Below are 14,988 nucleotides of genomic sequence, written 5' to 3'. Positions count from 1 at the left end.
TTTTTTTAATGCATCTGCATTGACCATGACTGATGATTGCAGTGTTCTTAAAGTGTAGTGACAGGGCAAGTCCTAAGTTTTAAATGAAAAGAGAGTAGATTTAGATTAGATATGAGGAAGAAATTGTTCCATCAGGGTGGCAAGGCATTGGCACAGGTTGTCCAGAGAAGCTTGTCCAGGATGCCCTAGCTCCAGAAGTGTTCAAAGGTCAGGTTGGAAGGGGCCCTGAGTAACCTGGTCCAGTGTGTCCCTGGTGTCCCTGCCCATGGCAAGGGGCTTGGGTCTAGATGATCTTTAAGGTCTCTTCCAACCCAAACCATTCTGTGATTCTGCTATATTGTAGAGCAACCTCCCTTGTGCTGACTTCCTTTACCTCCCCATTAACTACTGGAATTAAATTTTCTGTATTTCTGGTAGAATTCTCTTTTACTAGTGTTCATTGTAATTTCTTTGAAGCTTGCAGCCTTCTGACTTTATACAGTCATGCTATTATTTTTTATGTGCTTTGAGTAAGAAAGCTTTATTCTCACTTTTTGTATGATTCCCTATTAATTTTCAAATCTCGGTTTCTGGGACATTCCTCCCTGCTGTTCTTTCTCTGCTTTTCAAGTTGTTAATAAATTTTCTAAGTCACAGTCAATGTTTTGCCTGATTTTATGCAATGGATGAGTAGTTGTCCTTATTTTTCTGATTGCAGTTCCCCTTGCACAACTATAATGTTTTTTTTCTTTCAGAGTTGTAACTTCATTGGCCATCATTTCAATGAGTGTCAGCTTCTTGTAGAAAGTGTGCCCCCATTAGACTGGTCCTCTAGAGAAGACCTTGTCTTCGTCTCTGTGCGATGAAGCTGAAGAGCACTGTCATTATCTTGCTTCCCTCTTCCTTCTGGATATCAGAATAACAGGCACCATCACTTCGTGGTAACTTTTATACATGTCACTAAAAAAACTGTAATAATAATTAAAAGAAATACTGCAATATAGAAACCATAATTTTATTGGAAATAATCAACACAACTGCAAGAAGTTTTAAATCAGTGCTGCAATAGGTATATTTTATCATTACAAAACTGGTCTCTGGTTTAAAGTTCCTCAACTGCAGCAACTTGAGAGCTGCTTAACAGCATGTCACCAATGGCAGGTTTTCTTACATACTTTGTGCTAGCAAACCTGCTCACATGGGGCAAATCTATTAGTTTGATTGAGAAAGTGGTAAACATGTTGTACAAAATTAATCTTTCAGTAGCTACAGCAGTCTTTTTTTTTTGTTATTGGCAGCCTTCATTTTGAAGGGAGTGATTTTTTCACTTCATTTCAGTTTACCAGTAGACTGACTTAAAGTTTTGTCATCATCCACCTCCAATTCATTCACTTCTTCCTGTAATTCATCTTGCAGCTCATAGTCTGAGGCTGATTCAGTGTTATCATCCCAGTAATCAGCTTCGTATCGGTCCAGTAAATGTTTCTGTGGTGTAACGTCATCATCGTCAGGAGGATTCCTTGCTTTTTTCTTTTTCATTTTGTTTTGAATCTTAGAAAGCTGCTGCTGCTGCTTCTCTGTCCAGGCAATGTTTTCTGTATGTCTCGACACTTTCATTTTTTTATAGTCCATTATCTGTTTATTCAGCAGTTCATGATCAATACCAAACAGATTAGGCTGCAAGGGTGAATCTGAAGATTGAGTTGTTGAAGGGAAGAGTTTACTGTGGGAAAGAAAACAAGTATTGGCTTGGCTTTTTCCGTACATATACTTCTATTTTTGAAAACTTCAGTGACACAGAAATCAACTGGATTTTTCAGCTTAACTTTATTAACACCCTGTGCTCCCTATGTCATGAAGGAAGAGATACCACCATATCATGTGTCCAAGAGCAGTCTGCGTCAACAGATTTAATGGGAGAAAGCCAACAGAGCAACAACATGCCAGGCGAAAGTGCTTGTGTCTGGGAAAAAGTGTACATAGGTGAGCACTGGACCTGGGAGCCTCAAGGAACCCAAGACTTCTCCCAGCTCTTCCAAGAAGTGAGAAGCAGCAGCCTGTGCCCAAAACACATCAGTGCGAAGTGACACCTTATGCTGGACTTGACTATTTCCTCAGGACACAGAGGAAGGTGTTAGGTGCCCTTTGGGAAATCTGTCACAGAATGACTTCCCACAGCAAGCTATTTCTGATTCGAACCTGATGGACCCTCCTGTGAGATGCTGAGGCACAGAAGGCATTTCTACCAACAGACTGCAGCACACAAGTGCAAAGGCTGTTGGCTTTGAGAGCATCCAGTCCACAGAATCACTATTCCAACAGGTTGTTCAGCCCTATCTCTCAATGGTTAAAAATCCCTCACAGAAGAACATTAAATTAGTTTAGGGAGATTTGTCAGAAAACTTGCAATCCATGTATAACATACCAAACTTATATCAGAAAAAAGTGGACAAGTAGAGCAGTACTGGTAAATGTGGTTTTCATCCTCATGAGACAATTACCAGCGAGAAACAAATATTACTGCTGCAGAGCGTTTTTAAAATTTTGATTATCATCAACGCATCAAATCTTGAAATCCTAGAAAAATCTTGAAATCCTCATAAAAACTAAGGTATTAATACTGGAATAAGTACTGGGTCTGTGATTAAAAATGTACACATCTAATTAAAATACACTTTCTCTTACATCAAACAATACCCAATTTAAGTTGGCCAGCAGAGATGAAAACAGACACTTGTACAATTCTGAACCACAAAGACCCACCTTGAATCATTTTGAGGTGTTTCTTCATCTTCTTCTGGAGGTCCAAAATCAGCAATTGCCAGTAAGTCCTCGACCTGTAAACATATGAAGGCAAGACATATTAAGGGTCCTGGGTTTTTTTTTGTTACCACCTACACAAGAAACAGACAAGTATCGAACAACAAATATGTTCTTTTCTATCTCTTGAATATTTAGCAAAACCACTTCAAAAAGTGGTTCACCACAGCCTTTTCCTTCTTTTACATGGAACTGCTTGTAATTCTTGCCTAGGATATTTTTGTCAAATAGTGGATCCAGAGACTCCTAGGAAGTTTTTTGCCTTATGTACATTATGAACCCTTGGTTAGGGATTGTCTGACATACATATTTTTTGATTTATTTGTTCTTACCTCAGTCTTGCAAATCCTTTTTCATAACATCCTTACACTGAAATTTTTTTCAACTCTTCTCCCTTTCTGCAAGTTTGCATTTCTCTTACAGGCAAGTATGGAGTTCCCAAACCCCTTTTAACATGGCATCTAACCAGTAAATGCTACAAATCTATTTTATGCTGTGCTTACAGACTGTATGTAACTGTGAAAATTTTCTTGTTTGAAATTTCATTTCGGCTTTTCTTTACATTAATTCCCTTCTAATCCATTGTATTATTCTAGGAGATTAATTGGATGTTTCTTCCCTTACTTACAATACTTAAAAACTACGGTTGACATAAATATGATGATCTGCAAAGTGGGAGAAAATGATCCATCTATCTGCTCCTCAGTGTCATTCCCTGACAGAAGTGATATAAAGAGGGTTTTTATTGTCTTCTGTGAAACTCAGAATTTTTCTGATCCCAGAAAGTTCAAACAGTTCATTGCATTTCCAGAGAATCTGAAATTTTTTTTATCCCTTCCAGCTCCGCTCATGCACACTGCAGGAGCCCTCAAGGGTCTAATAGAAATTGGCTGTAACAGTAACACTATTATAATAATAAGGCACTTCAGGGCAAAGAAACATGAACCGGTTCTTTTCAACTTCTGTTCACATCAGCAGCTTGAGGAGACATTTCTCATCAAATTCTATTCATTGGTGTCATTTTTCTCTTCTGGAAATCTCACTATTTTAGAGACCTTGCTTCACAGTCTCAATGACAGCAAATTCCTACGAAACATCAGTATTCTAGTAATATGTCAACTAGTTAAAACTAGCAACACCTTGACAGGAAACATGAAATAGTAAAGACAACTTTAAAAGTTAAGGAAAAAAATGTAGTATGAATAAGCCTATATCCCCTATGCAAAGATCTGCACTTCCCTACAAACATTTGAACAACTCAGAGATGGAAAAAGATTTGGGCAAAAAATAAAAATAAAAACATCACTGGTTATTTAATTGAATCTTAAAAGCACATAACATTTAAAACGTGGAAAACAGATCCTCCAACCTTATTTCTATAATCATATACACTAGGCAACCCTATATTATTCCTCAAAATGGCAATTTAATTTTTAAAAATTTCTTCACTGGCCTAATGATACTGCCTACAATTCATCTACATATTATACAGGCATCAATCTTACTCAATATCACTTGTTAAAAGGATCTTTGCAACTATAAAGACAGACTGATTTCTAATGTAAATTGGTAGAGCAACGAGATGATCAGCTCTCTCCTAAGTTACTATATTTGTACACAGAGTCGAAGATTAGATTTACCTCTTTTACAGCTGCAGCTTCTTTGTCTTTTATAAATACTACTGGGGGTACATTTCCTACAATCTGCTGACTATTCAGAAGATACCTGGCAAAAACAGAGCATTCATCAGCGTGAGTATCAGTATAGCACCTCCAGGACAAGTAAAAGGTGTTAAATTAAATCCAGCAGTACTGTACATTTAAAGATATGGCTTACAAAACTTTCAGTCTGATGAGGAGCTATTCAGGTTAATGCTAAGCAATACATCACTGCAGAACCCCAACTTCAAATGCATAGCATACAAAAACTACTGGCTGCAGGCCCAGCTGAGTGTTGATATTAGATTTGTCCATATCTGTGTGCATAGGGTGGCACAGGTCTTTTCCCACTTCATTTGGTATCCTTATCCCCACTGTAGGGATAAGAGCAGTGGGGGATAGAGCCCTCAGAGCGGGGCAAGACAACTTATCCTACATGCTAGCTGCAGGCAGGACTGACAGGGCTCCCCTTGTCTTCTTCTAGCAACTTTCCTTCTTAAAGAGTGGAAGCTGTGGAGTAGAAGAAAGCATTATACTGGAGCAGGAATCACACAGCTTAGAGAAACAGGAGGAAAGGAAATGGCTTTACAAGTATGTTTCTGTGCCACCTGCCACATGGGTGAAGTCCTGAACTTCCAACAGACTGGCTGGATAGCAGAAGAAAAGCCAAGGAAAGGGGGGAAGAGACAAAAATCTCAATGATATCATGAAAAATCACCAGACTCTTTGTTGGAAAAATGGGCAAATGCATCACAATACACGGTAGCATTCTCAGTTTGGGGGGTTTTTTGGTATCGGTATTGTGAAGAATTTCTCTAATAACAGTCATCCCGTCTGGAGGCCCAACTCATCCCTAGCAATCAGAACTGCCCAGTGAATCTGCAAGGAGATCCTTGCAGCTGTCAGTCCTTTGTGCAGCATCCAGTTCTGGGCTACTGTCCTGCACAGCCTGTACAGCCACCACCACCAGAACACTGGAGTGAGACCTCAACCACACTCCTCTTGCTTTCTGCTCACCCGCCCTGGGAAAGCACAGAAATCAAATAAGCCAGCTGTGCTCCAGCAAAAGATCACACTGCTGGTGTGACACAGCCACCTGTCCCTGTGAGGCTCATCACAGGAGATGCTCTACTCCAAGTATCTAAAAACCTAAAGCATCACAGCAGGTCAGGTCTAGATTGTCAGAAATACTTAGGAAATGGCTCTGGATTTAGGAAGTGGCCTGTCTATCCCACAGCAGTACCGTATACGTGGAGCACTCTTTTGCAGCACTCTTTCAACATAACTTTCCTTCTCCATAGTGGAAGCAGGGTTCCAGTACACACGACACACTGAAAAGCTGGATGACAGGGACACCTGTAAAAAAGGCAAATCTGTCTTTAAAATGACACATATGCACACACACACACACTTCATATACAATGAAGTCTGTGATGGATTACAGGAAGCCTATTAGAAAATATCTTTTGATAACAGAAGTAATGATATCGGACCAGAATCCGTTCATGAGTAAATCAAGACTGATCTACACTCAGCCATGTCCCAGTGCAGCACAAACACTCTGCAGCTATAAAATCTGTACTGTACTGGGAAGAAGGATGTTTCTTTCCCTCTCTCATGTTGTAAGTTGTTTAATTTACATCAATGCCTCCTGAGACCACTGTGTCCTGCCCACACCAGCCAGCATTTTTACATGCAGACATGTGATCTGAGACAAGCAATCCTCAAAGCCCTAGAGAGAAGAAATACTCTGTGAAGGATATTGCACATATAGAGCCAAAAGACCCATCTTGCCCATGTAATTTTGAACACTTGTCTGACAACAGAATTAATTCAGCTAGGAAAAACATCTATTTCAGTCATGAATGACAAACCTTTTTTCATAGATGCAGCTATGAGGTACCTTTTTTTCCCATGCTTCTAATATCAAAGCTAAGCCCACCAAGCTTTTAAGCCGAACACTGGTATAATTTAATCTTTACTAAACAGCAAATGTAGAAGATAGAAACTGCAGACAACAAACAAGAATGTAGAGACTGACTTAGTTCCTGTATCAGAGCTCTAACGTCCCTTTCAAATCCACAAATTATGACACCAGTAGATAAATTACATACAAATCTCAATTCTTTCTCAGATATGGCTTGACAATGACATTTTCTTAGGCTTGCCCTTTTTTTTGAACTAATCTCATGCATCACTTACGTCTTCTGCCAGTAATATGTGAGCGACACAAAGAAGTGAGAACTCTCACATAGCTGCAAGAAGAACAGACTCTTGGAAAGACACATGTTGGTAAAACTAAGCTCCTGTTGGTAAAACTAAGCTACTCCTTCTGAAAGGGCAAGACAAAGTTTATATCTGAGTAACAGAAAAAAAAGGTCATATCAGGAGAATCACCATTTAACTGGTGTGAGTTGCATTTGTGTTAGAGTGGCAAAGGTCCCCTAAGCCAGGTACTACAGTGGCAAAGCTCTGCTCGTGTGTACTCCAGAGCCTGATCTTGCTGCACTCTGCCACATCAGATGTAACGCAGTAAAACTCCTCTAGCACACATCACAACACCCAGGGGAGCTCCTTTGGCATGCCCATGCCAACCTCACAACATAATCAGAGTGGCTCAGCACAAGCTGTAGCTTTGGCACTTGCCTTGCAGATTTCCAGCTTGAGATCATAAAATTCTTGACTGACTTCACAGGTAGTTGCCATCTCTAACACAGCTTTATGAATAAGACCATTCAAGACTCTGCAACGCACATTATCTTCTTTCCTTGTTTTTGTCATATCATTTTTCATTAAAACGTCCAACTTGGTTGGTTTATACAACTTTAAAAAGAAACAAACAACACATTAAACAGTAGTTACACACTTCTATTAGGCAACTATATATAGTTTCATGCACTTTACTAAGTATGCTCTTATTTCATTATTGCAGCTGTGATGGCTTTATATAGGTCCTACATATCAAGTGTTTCAATAAAGAATACTTCTGTTCACAAAATCTTTGACATTCATGTACTACAGTTAAAGTTTCTAAAGTTCTTTTTGTATTTTGTAGCAAGTTACAAAGCTCCATAGATCTGTTTTCTCAAAAAAAAGCATGTACTGATTGAAAAGCTTTGCTTGTTTGGAAAAACAACATTTAAAAAAATCATTAAACTAAACTCACAGAAGTTTTAATCTGGATCAGTACTCAGGAGTGTGCAAGAGAGCACTGATGCTGGCAAGGATGAAAGATAGTACAGAAGAGAAAACAGCCAAGGGAAGCCAAATGGCGATCCTGTCCCAGTCAGACTGGAGTCCTACTGTTTGTTCACCAAATCCTGCTATTTCTCTATCAGAAAATGCTTCAAAGTTAGAATCAATGGCAGAAACACGAGTCTGTTCCTCCGGGCACAAATAAACACATTGCCTTAAGAGCTTGCACTTACCGTTTGTGATCCCAGGGCAGGGCTGTCATACCAGAACTTCTTTCTTTTGGGAAAAGGAAAGGAAACCAGCCTTATCTTTCAGCAGCTCTGAGAAATAAGGATTCCCTGTGTAATTAATATTCTACCTGCCTAAAAGCACACCACAGTACCCAGGTTTTCATGCAAGTAGCTCTCCTCACAGCTGGGGTATGGGGAACAATGCTTCCCATCCACAGCTGAAGCTGCACATAGACGGCAAGGAGGTGAAAAAGAAAAGCTCTCAGGTTTCCTTAGGTTCATAGAATCATTAAGGTTCGAAAATATGGCTAAGATCATCAAGTCCCACTATTAACCCAGCACTGCTGAGTCCAACACAAAACCAAGTCACTAAAGCACCACTTCTACTTGTTTTCTTCGGAGCACTTCCAGGGACAGTGATTACACCACTTTCCTGTTCCAGTAGAACCTGTTCTACTGCTTGACCATTCTTCCCTTACCGTGAAGAAATTTCTCACAATATACAATCTAAATGTCCCTTAGTGCAACTTGAAGCCCTTTCCCTCTCATCCTGTCACTTGTTTCCGGGGAGAAGAGACCGATCTCCAACTGGCTACACCCTCCTTTCAGGCAGTTGTAGAGTGATAAGGTCCCACCGAGCCTCTTTTTCTCCAGACTGAACACCCCCAGCTCCCTCAGCCGCTCCTCACAGGACTTGTGCTCCACACCCTTCCCCAGCTTCACTGGACACGCTCCAGCACTTCAATGTCTCTCCTGTACTGAGAGGCTTGGACACAGCACTCGAGGCGTGGCCTCACCGAGGCCAGGGCACAGAGGGACGATCAGCGGCCTGGTCCTGCAGGACACACTATTGCTGATAGAGGCCAGCGCCACTGGCCTTCTTGCCCACCTGCGCACATGTTCAGCCACCACCGACCAGCTCAGATCGGCGGCTCGGGGTCGGTGTTTCTCTCTCCTCCGCGGCACTGGCGCCGAGGGAGCGCCCGAGCCCCAGAGCCTCTCTTACTCCCCTTGCCCCAGCGCCCACAACCCACCCCGGCATGGCCCCGCACCTACTTATTCTTGCGGAACATTTTCCGCAGCAGGTTCCTCGGGACGCCCAGGGCTGCGGAGCTGCGCAGGGCCCGGCACCCCCGCGGCACCGCGGCCACCCGGGCACCCCACATTGCTGCCCTGGCCGCCGGCACCGCCCGGCCCGGCCCGGGGAGCTCCCGCCTCAGCTCCGGCTGCGGCTCAGGCTCCGGCTGCGGCTCCCCCTGTCGGCACGGAGGCCCGGGCCGGCGGCTCGGGTAGTCCCGGCTGGTCCCAGGGAGGGAAGGAAGGAGAGAAGGGCGGGAGAGAGGCCGAGCAGCCCTCAGGCTGGGCAGGGCTCGCACACGCAGAGTCTGTGTACAGGCTCTGCCCTTCGGCCCGGGGTGGGAACACGCACCCAAGGGTCGGGATTGCGGCTGGAGCGGTGGCAGGAGCCGCTCCGACACGCCGGCTGCGCTTGTGGCTGTGCCAGGCTGTCCCTCTAAGACACCATTTACGTGTCCTTCAATTCGCTGCTGCAGCGGCGGACAGTTGTAAGGGGATGCGAGGAAAAAACGACACTGAGGCAAGATTCTGTGCTCTGGAGTTTTCCATTGAAGATCAAGACAAAACACTGCAGTTTTCCACGCAGAACCGCTGCTGGGTATTTAAATAAATTAAACCTGTGCTTTATATATTTTATCTGCATAACAGTGTGGGATAATTACACAAAAAGCACAAAAAGTGAATCAAATTACTGTTTCTGCACTGATGGCATTAATTCCAAATGCAAGCTGCTTCAGGGCAGCACCTCACGAGGGACAGGAAGACCCGCCAGGCCCGCCTCTATGCTTTCTGCCATTTCCTCCATCATAACCCAGCGCGTCTTCTTGGTGGCACTTCCGATATGAGGAGTTATTATAACATTCTTCAGCTTTAACAAGGGGTGATCCCTGAGAGAGGAAAAGAAATGCTCAGCTAGTCACTCACAGCACATTCATCTGTTATTTCATCACCTGCAGGCAGCCAGGGAAATAATAATTAAAAAGAAAACAAAACCTAATTGCATGACCTAAGCATATTCAGAGGAGTTCCAAGCGCTGCCTAGCTTGGTGGGGCTTTATTCAACAAATCCTCCAAATGAGTGAGTGTGAATTTTATTTGGCTGGGACAGAAGGATTAGGGACATGGTTTCAGCAGGACTAGTGCACATACCACTACTGCACATACAAGTATTCCTACCGACAAAATTATGCAACTTCTCACATGCTCACAAAATTTTACTCAGTTTGAACACCACACATACACCCTTTTGTATTTAACCTAAATACATGTCCTACCTTGGCAAAGGTTCAGGATATGTCACATCCAGAGCAGCTGCCTTAATAACTTTGTTTTGAAGGGCTTCCACCAAAGCATCCTGATCCACTATCAGACCTGGGTCACAGTAAGAAGGATATGTTTATTTTCATAGTCCGTACTGTTCTCTCAGCATTTTTTTGGGCACAGTGGTCAGGCAAACAGCAGGGCAAGACCATGGTTGCAGTTGCAGCAGCAGAGTGTGGTGGAGTGGGAGAGGGAAGCTTGGGTATGTGCATCAGGGAATTAGCAGTATGAAGCAGAGCGCCAGGCGTGAGAGCAGGGTGTGCCACCCTAATGTGTGTGAGCAACAACACTGCATTAGATAAATAAAAGGCTAAAGTAGGAGATATATAAATACAAATGGGCTTTTAACGCTCCAAGCTCACTAACATCTCAGAGACCTACTTTCTCATTATTATGAGAACACTTAAATGTTTTACTGAGATATGACCATGGGTGTCTAAACTAGTAATCAGAAAATTTACAGAAAATTTCAGAGGGAGACTCTGTATTAGAGGTTTTCCCAGGCCTTGTTATGTCAGCAAACCTTAATGCAGTTTTGTTTATTCTGCACCTTACCTCTACTGATGTTAATAAGAGTGGCGGTGGGTTTCATCAGCTCCAGCTCCCTCTTCCCAATCAGTTTGTGTGTCTGTGGTGTTAGGTTCACAGCCAGCAACACAAAATCTGACTGCTGGAGCAAATCATCTATCTTCTTACAGTAAACAGCTCCAACAGCACTTTCTTCTTCCTTTTTTCTGAAGGAGAAATCCCAAAATTAAACTGCAGTAGCAAGAAACAAGGAAAATATCAAATCACCAGTAGAGAAAATGTTTCTTTATTGTTGTCTTCACTGTGTAGTGCAAAGCAGTTTGTCTGAAACTCAGCAGAGACAACGGTCAAGCTATTTCCCACAATACCAAGTGAACTGTACACAAATGTACTACACTTGTGGGGATGGAAAGTAAGAAATGGGTATCACGTAAACACACTGAATAAATGACAAAGCAAATGCATTTGTGTCACAATTTCTGCTTATAATGGGGATTCTTTTCCTACCCAAAAGCAAGACTGGTGTCTTGTGAAAATTACTGAGGAAACACACAAGACAGGGCAAAGGTTAAGTCTTCCCAAATCTATGTCAGCAACAGCCTGATAGTGCTGTGCATCAGTGCTGATTCACGGAAACCACATGCTGCAGGACCTGCTGGTACACTTGATCTGTATCAGGATGAGGTTGGTTGGCTCTCATCAAATTCCCACAAAAGAAAAGAATGGAATGGGCCTGATGGGAGCACAGGGGCACATACACCTCATCAAGAAGACAGCAAACAGACTGGCAAGTCTGGCCCTTTATTGTCACATGGCTTTGGAAGGGTGAGATGTCTCCGGTTGAATCCCTGCCTCACCTAAATCACAGGAGTTAAGTCCTCCCAGTTTTCTCCTTTCCAGTCCATTGCAATGTCACCACCATGGCAGGAAGAACTCGGGAGCCCCAACTAAGGGGAGAATGGGAGAACAGTGAGAGACATATCTCTCCCATTCCTTCCTGACTTTCTTTCTGTATAAATTGGGAAATTAATGACCATCTAGAAGCAAGTGTATGTACTTCTCACTTAAAATAAAGAGCACCGTAAAAAGTGAAAGCACAGTGAAAAGTACAAATAACACATAAAAGCAGTGACAAAATAGAGTTGCCATGAAGCTGCAACCAGTTTTACCTCTGATTTCTGTTGTGGTACAAAATCTTCATTTCAAAGGCTTTGGCTCTTTCGGCCACTTTGTAACCAATGGTGCCCATTCCCACGATCCCCAGGGTTGCTCCAGAAATCTCAACCCCCAGCCAGTCAGCAGGGAAATACTCTGTGTCAGGGGAGACTGCCATCTGATGGCCTTGGAAGAGGAAAAGAAGAATTATGTAATGTAAGGGACGGTCCAGCATCTGGTTACTTACCCCCCTACACACACTTTTTATTGTAGGACAAGGCAGAAGCACAGGAGCAATTTTCTTTGGCAAGAAAGAAGGCAAGGAAGTTAAAGCCAAAGCAGCAGTAAGGCCATCTGGTTCCCAGCTTCCTTGCAGATAGACCAAGGTTGGCAGGGAAAAGAAACACAGAGCATGGTGGGCAGATTTCTGGACAGGTTGTTTGTAATGACTCAGATACATGGCTGCTTGGCAAAGATAGGCTTCAAGCCTCCTTAAAATACATTCTTTTAATCCCCTTTTATTATAACTGGAAAAGCAAGGCTGCAATGAACAAGTACAATGAATAAGTGGCAGTGGGCTGAGGGAGAAGAGGCCTGAATTTAGAGCTGTCCAAAGAAGGAACAAGTCTACCTTGTCCATATGCCAGTTTGGAAATAGAATGCCAGTTATTGTCAACAGGACAGATTTGTCTTAATTTCTTCCTTTTCTCCTATTTCCCATATGTCTAGTTTTAAGCTTACTTTTGCATCAGCACGCATTTTCTGCATATTTCAAAGCCATCCTTTCTATGAAAAGACTAAGACCATTTAAGTTATTACCTTCCACAAGTCTCCTGGAAGATGCCAGCAACAAAGCCATCCCCATGTCTGCAGTGTCAGTAGAAACAATAAATGGAGTATTGGACACCTTCACACCATAACTGGAGAGGAGTTTCAGGTCCAAGTGATCTATTCCCACTCCAGAACTTGCAACTACCTTCAAGTTAGGCAAGCTCTGGAGCAGCTCTTCATTAATAGCTGGTTTGTGATACCACATATAGATAGCTCTGATCTTTTTGCTGAGAACTGTCTTGTTTTCAAGGTATTCTTTCATGGTGATGAGATGGAAACGTTTCTTCAGAAATCCAACATGGTCTTCATATACTCCAAGCTTCTCTCCTATGCAGTCAACTAGCACATAAGGCAGTTCCTGACTCTCCATGCCCTACAAAAGCAAAGAGAACCAAAAAGACATGGTCTGAAGTGATCCATTATACTTTTTTTTCCCTAGAAACCAGGAATTGATTGGCTCAATTACATGCTGTTTTCCCACTTGATGAAGGATTTGACTGAAGATAACCATTCCCACATGCAGAAGACTTTTGGGTTCTCCCTGTGTTACTCAGAAGGATGTTCAATTTCTATATAATCTTGTTAATAAGAAATGAAAACATTTCTGGCATATCAAGTATGCTAGCACTTAAACAAATGAGCAACCCGTTGTTACTCCTGTTGAATGCTCAACATTTAAAGCCAAAGTCTTGATAATTTAAGAATGTGGCCATGTGAGTGGAAAGGTATCTTTTAGTCTGCAAGTTCTGCCACTTATGCAATTATATTAAGCAATTATCATTGATGTGATTATCTCAGTAAAAAAAATCTCATTTAATGTAACAGAGCTATAAATTGTCAACTATGAACTTCGGAGTTACCTATGAACATAAGTTTACCCTTTTTTTCTTCCGTCTCCTTCAGTGCTTTGCCAGCTCTTCACTCTGCTGACTCTGCAAAGAGCCAAGGCAGTGATCTCAGGTTAAAGCCGAGACCCCCTCACGCCGCCCCTCAGCCCGAGGCAATGCTCCCAATACTGCTCCCGCACCGCCGGGCGGGCTCCGCCTTCTCTCCCCCGACCAGCCGCCCCCGACCAGCGGTGTCCCGGGAAGTTCTCCCTGCCCAGGGCCGGCAGAGCGTGTGCCGCTGCGCCGGCGGGCCGAGGGCTGGGACTAAAGACAGGAGGGAGCTGGAGCGGCAGCCGCAGGGCTCTGTCCAGCCCTGAAGGACGGCTGGGAACGGGCTGAGATCCCTGCCGCTCCCAGCCCGGGCGGGGCGCGCAGGACCGCGGTATCCCCGAACCCCGCACGGCCGGGGCTACCGCCGGAGCCGCCGCCCCCGTGGGGCTCAAGGCCCTGTACCCGCCCGGCACAGGTGGTCCCGGCGCCCTGCGGGGATCCCGGCGGACCGCTCGCACTCACCCCGCCGTGCCCGCCGCCCCGGCCGTTCCAGCCGCACCGCGGGGGCGGAGCGGGACCGGCCGCCGAGGCGGGCACTGCCCGGCCGCCCGCACCCGGGCCAGTGGGGAGGAGAGGCGGTGCCAGGGTACGGGACGGGCACCCCCAACCCTCGGGGAGCCGAGAGAGAGCAACGGGAGCTCACGAGTGTTTGTGTTTTTGTAGAAGTGTTTCTGTGCTGTTCGTGATTTCAGTATAGTCGGGATTTTGCACTGACGTCCTGCGTGCTGTGTTTTCCACACTGCCTTTGAAAACCGGACGTGGTCTGGTCTTTCTGCTGGTCATTACACTCTGTGCACATGAATTAATGTAAGATGAAGAGTTGTCTCTGACCGACAGACACCAGTGACAGCTCTCACTGCACACATGAAGGTCCTTTCCAACTGTCTTGGTTTAGGAAGACAGGTATCTGCTAGGTAAAATTACAATCAGAGGCTCTTTGGCAAAGATTTGGGAAATAGGAATAGCAGTTCTTTACTAGTATGTAATACAAAGCAAACAAACACAAAAAAACCACCTCTCTCTCCACCAAACAACTACAGCATTAATGACAAACGACAACAGTACCAAGAACCTTGAGGGCTTTGTTTCACAAAACCTAGGGCAGTTTGGTTTCGGTGTCCCTGCAGGATCTTCAGAGCACTAAGCTGAAACAGTGGAAAAGTCTCGGGCTGGTAGCTGGGATGGCAGGGTGTTTCTGAAGGCAGGGGCAGGATGTCTTGGCAGCGCAGGGGATGCAGGGTCACGCTGCAGCAAGAG

General features: G+C 43.9%; 2 protein-coding genes across 5 annotated transcripts; both read right to left on the bottom strand.

Moving 5' to 3' along the window:
* Window positions 1-980: 980 nt before the first annotated feature.
* On the bottom strand, window positions 981-9,111 carry RBFA (ribosome binding factor A). Its single transcript, XM_066189822.1, has 7 exons — window positions 8,939-9,111; window positions 7,886-7,928; window positions 7,104-7,280; window positions 5,701-5,813; window positions 4,440-4,524; window positions 2,743-2,816; window positions 981-1,702 (listed from the first exon to the last, which is right to left on the bottom strand). The coding sequence occupies exons 1-7, from the start codon at window positions 9,046-9,048 to the stop codon at window positions 1,309-1,311; spliced, it is 996 nt and encodes a 331-aa protein (XP_066045919.1). The 5' UTR covers window positions 9,049-9,111; the 3' UTR covers window positions 981-1,308.
* Window positions 9,112-9,491: 380 nt separating this feature from the next.
* On the bottom strand, window positions 9,492-14,280 carry LOC136293249 (probable 2-ketogluconate reductase). 4 transcript variants are annotated; one of them, XM_066189789.1, is made up of 7 exons: window positions 14,194-14,280; window positions 13,654-13,725; window positions 12,782-13,166; window positions 11,977-12,148; window positions 10,835-11,013; window positions 10,234-10,330; window positions 9,492-9,846 (listed from the first exon to the last, which is right to left on the bottom strand). In XM_066189789.1, the coding sequence occupies exons 3-7, from the start codon at window positions 13,161-13,163 to the stop codon at window positions 9,693-9,695; spliced, it is 984 nt and encodes a 327-aa protein (XP_066045886.1). In that variant the 5' UTR covers window positions 13,164-13,166; window positions 13,654-13,725; window positions 14,194-14,280; the 3' UTR covers window positions 9,492-9,692. The 4 variants fall into 4 exon arrangements, with proteins under 4 accessions (XP_066045886.1, XP_066045877.1, XP_066045906.1 ...); XM_066189780.1 differs by having other exon boundaries at window positions 13,672-13,725; XM_066189809.1 differs by lacking the exon at window positions 14,194-14,280 and having other exon boundaries at window positions 13,654-13,915.
* Window positions 14,281-14,988: the final 708 nt, after the last annotated feature.

This window comes from Chamaea fasciata, unplaced genomic scaffold (assembly GCF_029207755.1).
Source record: "Chamaea fasciata isolate MVZ Bird 193981 ecotype frontalis unplaced genomic scaffold, bChaFas1.0.hap1 SCAF_1, whole genome shotgun sequence".
NCBI lineage: Eukaryota > Metazoa > Chordata > Aves > Passeriformes > Sylviidae > Chamaea > Chamaea fasciata.
This window is presented reverse-complemented; position numbering and strand designations above follow the sequence as displayed.

What these genes read in the sequence shown, in the direction of transcription:
- RBFA (XM_066189822.1), bottom strand. Translation starts at nt 9,048, where the DNA reads ATGTGGGGTGCCCGGGTGGCCGCGGTGCCGCGGGGGTGCCGGGCCCTG. An exon ending in CTGCCCTGGGATCACAAACG is followed by an intron (nt 7,281 to 7,885) that starts GTAAGTGCAAGC and finishes TTCTTTTTAAAG; the next exon opens with TTGTATAAACCAACCAAGTT. An exon ending in AAGAGTGCTCCACGTATACG is followed by an intron (nt 4,525 to 5,700) that starts GTACTGCTGTGG and finishes TGTTTTTGCCAG; the next exon opens with GTATCTTCTGAATAGTCAGC.
- LOC136293249 (XM_066189789.1), bottom strand. Translation starts at nt 13,163, where the DNA reads ATGGAGAGTCAGGAACTGCCTTATGTGCTAGTTGACTGCATAGGAGAG. An exon ending in TACCACAACAGAAATCAGAG is followed by an intron (nt 11,014 to 11,976) that starts GTAAAACTGGTT and finishes TTTCTCCTTCAG; the next exon opens with AAAAAAGGAAGAAGAAAGTG. An exon ending in TATCCTGAACCTTTGCCAAG is followed by an intron (nt 9,847 to 10,233) that starts GTAGGACATGTA and finishes TTCCTCTCTCAG; the next exon opens with GGATCACCCCTTGTTAAAGC.